Source organism: Hydractinia symbiolongicarpus, chromosome 2, assembly GCF_029227915.1.
Source record: "Hydractinia symbiolongicarpus strain clone_291-10 chromosome 2, HSymV2.1, whole genome shotgun sequence".
Classification (NCBI taxonomy): Eukaryota; Metazoa; Cnidaria; class Hydrozoa; order Anthoathecata; family Hydractiniidae; genus Hydractinia; species Hydractinia symbiolongicarpus.
Genome location: NC_079876.1, coordinates 27,822,793 through 27,830,737, shown reverse-complemented (window position 1 = coordinate 27,830,737; position 7,945 = coordinate 27,822,793). Strand labels below are relative to the sequence as shown.

General features: G+C 34.4%; 1 protein-coding gene across 1 annotated transcript; it reads right to left on the bottom strand.

The window, feature by feature from the left end:
• Positions 1 to 648: 648 nt before the first annotated feature.
• LOC130630481 (prolyl 3-hydroxylase OGFOD1-like) lies at positions 649 to 7,844 on the bottom strand. Its single transcript, XM_057443996.1, has 14 exons — positions 7,672 to 7,844; positions 7,134 to 7,156; positions 6,453 to 6,601; positions 5,989 to 6,035; positions 5,367 to 5,467; positions 5,169 to 5,261; positions 4,809 to 4,835; positions 4,097 to 4,188; positions 2,892 to 3,023; positions 2,456 to 2,569; positions 2,103 to 2,179; positions 1,645 to 1,931; positions 1,348 to 1,409; positions 649 to 810 (listed from the first exon to the last, which is right to left on the bottom strand). Exons 1-14 carry the CDS (start codon positions 7,785 to 7,787, stop codon positions 664 to 666), a joined length of 1,467 nt encoding a protein of 488 aa, XP_057299979.1. The 5' UTR covers positions 7,788 to 7,844; the 3' UTR covers positions 649 to 663.
• Between the last annotated feature and the right edge of the window lie 101 nt (positions 7,845 to 7,945).

Below are 7,945 nucleotides of genomic sequence, written 5' to 3'. Positions count from 1 at the left end.
CTGTATATGTTCTCTGTTAGCTGACAAAAAACGTATGTTTGCAGCAAGTTTCGTTTTACCTCTTTCTGCGCGGCTGAATGCATACAAATTGAATTTTTAAAGAGAAATTCAAACAGCCGCGAAACGTGACTATATTATTAGAAAATTGTTGCTTAGTTTATATCTCCAGGTCAAAACTTCGGTTATGTGACCCAAAAGTTTCTTTTTTTCAGACCAATCAACTTCACGTAGCATGTTTGTTATATTCCCTAATTTTTAAAAATTTCAATAACACTTTTTTTTAAAGGCACCGTAATTGCAGTCCTAATTAAAGTTTATAATCAAAATTTAAAAACACTTTTCTCTTTTTTATAGTTTGCTAAATTTGTAACAAAGTTTTTGTCTGTTATTTCAGTTAAATCGATCAGGGCTAAGGTGAATAATGGAATCTAGGTGAGGCGACCTAAAAAACTGTCCAAGCTATGGTTATGCGACGTAGGAATGTTTTTTTAGTTCAAATTTTATGAGAGCCGTTAAATTAAAAAAATCATGCCGATCATGAGTTGTTTTTTGTACATCAGTAAGTTAATCGGTAAAGGCGGTTTTACATTACACCACTATATTGCTGTAATGTAAAAGGGCCCTAAGGTATTGACGGTAAAAACAACATGAATTTCATATATTTTATTCCCCTTCCATGTATGTGAGTGATACATCATACATCGGTGGTAATCCCTCATATGTGTGATTTATATATTTAAAAAAACGACTCGTCTTTTCATCGCGATACACCAAAGATAAACAATTCGTCAACGGGTGGACAGCTAAAATCTAAATAAAAAACAAAAACAAATTAAACTTATTTAAGGAGCTACGAAATCAATTTTTATTTTCTATTCTAGTGACGTACATGAAAGTTGACCGAGGCGGCAAAAAATTTTATCATCAAGAAAAACAGAAATTTGAGTTCAATTTTTGTATGCATCTTTGTGTATTCTCTTATTACAAAGATATTGTTCTCTGTACAATCCATCATGTTTGTTTTAGCAAGGTTTTTAGCGGGAATTGAGAATAAAATTTTCCCCGATATTCACTGACGTTAGAGGCCTCAGTTGAGCGTTTTAAACAAAAATTCATGATGTACTAGAATTACGAATCTTGACAATATCTAAAGAACTGGCAGTAGTTCATCTTAGATCTTCCTTTATCCTTCTACCTTACATGTGGTCAAACAGCTCGGCTAAATTGAATATAGAGGGACAACGATAATTTCATTCAAACAAAGTCCTCTGATATTGCATGAATTAACAACAACCATGTAACGTCAGGCCAACTTGCATTCTTAAAAATGTTGTACGACAAGCTTACTTGTTGACCGGTATCTTTGGCGATATAGTTGATAGAAGCTTCGTCTTCACTTTCATCTAAGTCTAAAAGAATATAATGCATAATGCTAGGAAGTAGTACTCAAAGAAAAAAATTGAAAACTGGTAAGCCTAGTGTCAGGGGAAAATCAAGATGACTAAGTTTATTTCATACTACATGTTTTCAACAGGCGTTTTTTGCTTCACAGAAACATGCCAAGTTTTCGCGCCATTTTTTTGATACGCACACCCAAAATGGCAGACCGATCTAAAACAACACTGGCACATCACAACTTCTTACCGTGGTGGTTCAAATGCAAAACACCATCTAACGTGTACTCCTTTCCAGCAGGAGCTTCGTCGTGTAACAGCGTATAACAACCTCGCTCCCATTTTCGAACTTGAACAGAGCACAGCGGCGGGACCGCGTTCTTTTTTTCAATATCATTTTCTTCCTCGTCCAACAAAGCCAGCTCCAATCCGGACAGTTTTGTTAACAATTTAAAAAAGGGCTTTGAAGCCAGTAATTTTCGTAGTTGTTTCACGTTCTCTGATGCCTGTTCTTCGTCTCGTAGACACCAGTAGCATCTACGAGTAAAAACATAAATGTCTAACAATCACCCCTTTTAAAGGCTTTTCACTAGGACATTCTTAACACGGTGCATGCATGCCAAAAACTTGCAAAAATATCACTCGGCTGTAAGCTGATAAGAACATGCGAAACACGGTGCATACATCTTGGTGTTTAGATTACCTCACCTGTGATTAGCGGGTCCTTTCTTTACCCAATCAGAATTATTCGACAGCTCGTTTAGTACAAGAGAAATTTTTTCTTCCTAAAGTGCAAGGAAAATACGTAATTATAACTGAGAAAATATCTTTTCATTCTTATCAACATCCTACTACGTTTTTTGAGTTTTAAGTAGACTCTCCAAATTGCACTAATTGACATCTTATCCCTGTTTAAAAAAATTTTTTAGTTGATCCGCAAAAATTTCTGGTCGCAAAAACTTCTGACCTTAATGAGACATCTTTCTTACAGGAAGGTGTTTCTGAGCTTATCATGAGATAACAGTAAGAGAACGGACATATATTAGAAGAATCAACCTTGCCTTCAGGAAATCTTTTAACTGTATTTCCGATTCCTCTTCAAACTGTTCGGAAATATCATCCACTATATCCGGTGTGAGATAAGTCGGGTTAATCCATTCTAGTAACAACTCGTCCTGAAAAGCAAAAAAAAAAAAAAAAAAAAATCAAAAAAAAATCATGTAATTGCAAATTGAGTGGGGGAGAGTAGCGACTGGCGCTCTCCATCGCCGCAATTCCAAATGTAAATTTCCAAAGGAAACACAACATCTCCATTAGATTCACAAGTAAATTTAAATAGCTATTTTGGAAATTCTATAAAGGTTTATGAACTATACATTATTTCACAAAGTGAATCTATAGCGAGACAATTTTATTCCTATTCTGTTGTTTTCTTCCCTTGTTTGAAGCAAGGAAGATGTGGAAAAGCTTATTCGAGTCGTACTGACTTTGCCTTACCTTTTCGGGAAGGGCTGGAGATGTTTTTACGCTCATAGGTGGATCAGATGAACTCTCTGTAGTCACGTGTTTACCGTGGAACCAACCAGAAATAGTGAGGCGATGTTTGTCTTTCGAAATAACCTCAGCCACCTGAAAAAATAATCGAGGAAACAACATTGTTACAAAACTTCGGAGACTAACATCCATGAAGATTACTTCGATGTGTCTTCAGACATTTATTTTCGGTACGTTTACTAACATACTTCAAATAAAAGGTATATAATTCGAAAAAAAAACTTTAATACAGCTGAAATGTTTGAAGTTTAATTTCGATTTTTGAGATCCTCAAAAATCATTCGATCCTTTATCTTGTGTTCTAGTTTCTCGAACGCCTCATTTTACGCCTTGCCTTTTCTTTTTTCGTACGCCTTATTTTACGCCATGCATTTTCTTTTCTCGTACGCTATATTTTACGCCATGCATTTTTTTTTTGTCTCTCCTGCTCTATTACTTTAAACTAGTCGTTAGCCCGTGGAAAAATCCACGGCTTCGCCCGTCCTTTTTATACTGCATTGCGTGCGTCTCGCTACTTGCGCAGCTATTATAACATAGACTAGTCGTTGCCCGTGGAAAAATCCACGGGATCGCCCGTCGCGTTCGCTCGTCCTTTAAATTTACCCGTTGTAACAAAGTGGATAAAAATATATCACATTTGATATTCGTGTGCATTTAAAAAATTTCGTGTTTCTGTTACGGGACGCCGCTTTCGCAGACACACAGACAGATTTTTTTATCATTATTTATTCGTATTTTATCTGTAATATTTCTAGTTTATTTTATTGGGATGAAGAGCAATTTTATTGTAAATAGATAAGCCCTGTAAATATATTTTACTTGCTTCCTTACTTTATTTACAGCAGTAAAAAAGTTGTTGTTTTTTATACGGATTTGTGTCCAAACATTCATGACATTTTCGTAACATTTAAGAAACTTCCAATGTGCTATTAAATAAAATAAGAGGAGCGATATATTTAATTTTTAATAAATATTTAATTTTATATTTAATTATGAACATTTTATTTCCCCTTTTAATCTTATTTTAATTTCGCGACGAATTATTAAAGAAAATGTAAACAAAGGTATCTGTCTGGCATATAACTCAACAAAAGTCGCGTTCGCAAATATAAATTTACTTTCACAATTTCATATAAACAGCAGCGTACCTGGTGAAAAGATTTATCTGTGACTTCGAAAAATACAAAACTGTTAAAAGCCGGAACAATAGAACGAATAATTTCGCTCGGTTGTCCATCGTCTATGAGAAAAGAACAATAACAAGAACATATTTCCAATAATAGCCAAAACTTTGTTTCATAGCCTACCTAGACCAGCCAGTTAACGCATGCGCACTTAAGACCTAAACACAGCTTTTGGCCTGCACCAACAGGTACGATAGATAAAACTGAGAACACAAAAGATTTACATTTTTAGGAGAGTAAGTACGCCAAGGAGGAGGGTGAAAATGCTTCTCCATACGAAAGCTATTTTTTTATTGATCATATATTTAGAGTGAATAATGGCGGATGTGTAATAGGAAGTTAAACGGACACGTGGAAGTGTGTTGAATATTTTTAAAAAGTTTCTACGGTTAGTACAACCTCTGCGTTATATAAACCATAAAAAAATTTTTAAAAATAGGGGCATAGCAGAAAACCAAATTTTGAGGAACCGCGTCGGGGAATCTTTTAGCTTTTAACTGCCAAGTTGAGTAAAAATGCTCTGTACAAGGCTTTCCATACTAACCATGATCAAAAAAGCTGTGTTGAGGCCGTGTCGTCTGGCATCCTAACCAGCCACGGCCCTTTCATCATATAATGACTTGATACACATTTTAGCAGACTATGAAAAAAACTAATCGACAGTAGCGCAACTCACCGTCAGTTGAAAACATATCGAAGCAACCTAACAAATATATAAATTGGAAAAAATCAAAAATAATTGAAGATTAACATTTTAAATTCCTTTCCGGTTTAAATTTAAAAAAATTCAAATACAATTGGTAAAATAAAATGGCGAAGTGTCGATATGGTTTGAAGATTCTCTCTCATCCGTATAAATCATAAAAACAGCGTTACAAAGATTCTTATATTTTAATTAATTGACTAGTATTTCCGGCACTGCAACACACACACAGGAAAAAGAATTACAGTATAGAGGCCAGCTGCTCAAATATACGGGTCACACTCTCTAAGCTTGTCTTTATAACTTCAAGGGATGCAGTAATCATTAAATTACCTCCATCGTTCGTCGTCCAATCATCAGGTACAAGATAGTATATAAAAGCTATACGACGTCCTTCAAGTTTATCATCATGACACAGCAAAAAATCTAAGAAGAGAACTTACTTGCTTAGTTAAAAAATATAACACAGAGTAAATACTTCTTAAGGTAAAAACACCCACAACTGAGGCAAAGAAACGTGAACATGTATACCTGTATAACTGTATTTTGCGCACGATAGATCCACTTTAGTGTCCAACTCAATTCCTTTCACATCAGCCACCCATCGACGAACGTCGTTAAATAAAACTTTTCTATAATATTGTATCTCGAATCTTATTTTAATTCATTTCAAAAACCGGGGACGTTCAAAATCTTGGATTGAGGAAAGCATCAGATGAACAAAGTTCATTTGGGATTCCTCATCTCTTTGTACATAGATTTGTCCATTAAAAAATAAAAATTGTCTACGTAAAAAGCTATATATTCTTGGTTAAGCAAGGCGTAAGTAAAACTAATATATTCTTGGTTAAGCAAGGCGTTTGTACGTAAAACTAATTGCTTGCAACACTCAGATGGAAACAGAGCAATTGAGATCAGATCATCTCCATTGCTATACAAATTTACCATAATTTCCAGGTTAAAAATCAAAAAAGTTTTTATTAGAAGCGCCAGAAATGCCAATTACCTACTACGCAGAGTTGACAAAAAATACTTTTAGCGTCAGATCTTAAAAAGGGTAAAAAAAGCTTGAAAAAAAAGGGACCTTTTCACTTTTTAAAAACGTCTGTATAGCTTGTATAGTCATGTACAAAGAATAAACAAGATATTCTACCTGATTTCGGCCACCGTTTCCACTTTACAATCTATAAGATCATCTGTCTAAAACAATTCAATTACTATAGAAGGAAAGGTGACAGTAACCAACAAAACAAAGGTAAACAAATATAAAGACAAATAAACAAACAAAAACGAGCGAACAAACGAACGAACGAACGAGCAAGCGAGCGAGCGAGCGAACGAACGAACACACAAAGAAGACAAAGCCAATACAAAAAAAAAATAAAATTCATATAGTTTGTTGTAATTTTCAGATATAGTAGATACGAGCAGACACAAAAACAAAAGCAGCAATAAAAAGTCATTAAACACTAGTCGTTAGCCCGTGGAAAATCCACGGGTTCGCCCGTCCTTTTTATACCGCATTACGTGCTATTGCGCAGCTAAGCTACCATTTTCCGTGACAGACAGACAGACAGACAGATAGACAGACGTATACGGGCATTATAATATAGATACCTGGTGGAACTGAAATAAATCAGTTTCTTTCGAGTTGAAATTTAAAGCGAGCAGATCATCTTTCAATCTTTGAACGAAATCTTTGTCATTGATGAAGTCTCTGATCACACAACATTGAAAAGGTGTGTTGAACAGTTGTACTCCTGAAACTAAAAAAACGAAATATGAAACATGCACAATTTACATTGGGTAACCTACAATCTTGGATAAAACTATTGAGCAAAAGGCAGTTTTTTTTCAAAAATGGACAAAAGCATCAAACAGTCAATGCTCTGGCAGGCTACAAAGTCGCTACTTTTGCACACCCGTAGGTCGGGCACACAGAGTTAAAAAGTTGCTAGTCACATTTCTAGCACGCATTCACACTGAAATAATCCACGTTGGGGACCACGAAACCCCTGAAAATCGTGAAATTTGAAGAGTTTGAACTTTTCCTAAAATTCTAGGATCCTAAGTCAAGTTTAAAATCAAGTTTAAAATGTGTGAATCTAACACAAAAATAGCCTAGCTTCAAAATTAGCTGACTTGTCTCAACATAGTATGAACAAGATTGCAACTGCAAGTTAAACGAACCTAACTATGCAGATAGTATTCATACATAGTTCTTCATACATAGTTGGAAATAAACTCAATTTTTATTCAGGACCAGAAAATAGTGTTACCATAAGAACTTCTTCTTACCATGAGTGTAATCCTTACCGCCACTGAAATAAAAAAAAATCGAAAATAACGTATAGTTTAAAGATAAGAATATGTTTAGCTCAGGGCGGCTATTACTTGTGCATTTTTAGTTAAACAACCGTAAAAATTTTTATCACAGTTTTTCCTGGTTCTGCACTTTATAGGATATTTTTTGAGGGATATATTGCATTTTAAGTTTTAAGGAGTTGTAGTTGGACATTCTATTTGAAGTAACACAAAATTAAACATTTTTTGATAAATATTAAGCTTTGATACAAAAACAAGTACAACGAAATTGCTTTATATAAACCTTCTGTTTTAAAAAATGTGATGCTTAGTGGCTTGCAGAAGTATGGAAAACTATTTTGTAAGCTTGAGACATCCACATATTTGCGACAGAACTTTTGAAAATGATCACATAGCATATTCAAAAGTTAGTAAACGAGACAAAAAAACTCCGTATTAACATCAAGACAAATGCTATTCACCATAAACATAAATGAGTTATACAATTTGATTAAGGATTTGGATTTCTTACTTGTAAGCTTGTGACAATTCTTCTCTCACATCACCTAAAGACAACACTGGTACATCGATATACTTTGCTGTTTTACCATGAGTTGAGGATGATGAAGAGACACGCTTCTTTGACATAACTGCCTGGATATTAATTTATAAAATTTTATTACTAAAGCAAAAATAAAGTGATAAGTAAATCAGCGTTAATAGAATCCTACATACCAAAATTTTATTTTTCGTAAAACTTCAGGTATCTCTCATATTTAGTCCACTTGGCCAAACAACAGCTTATT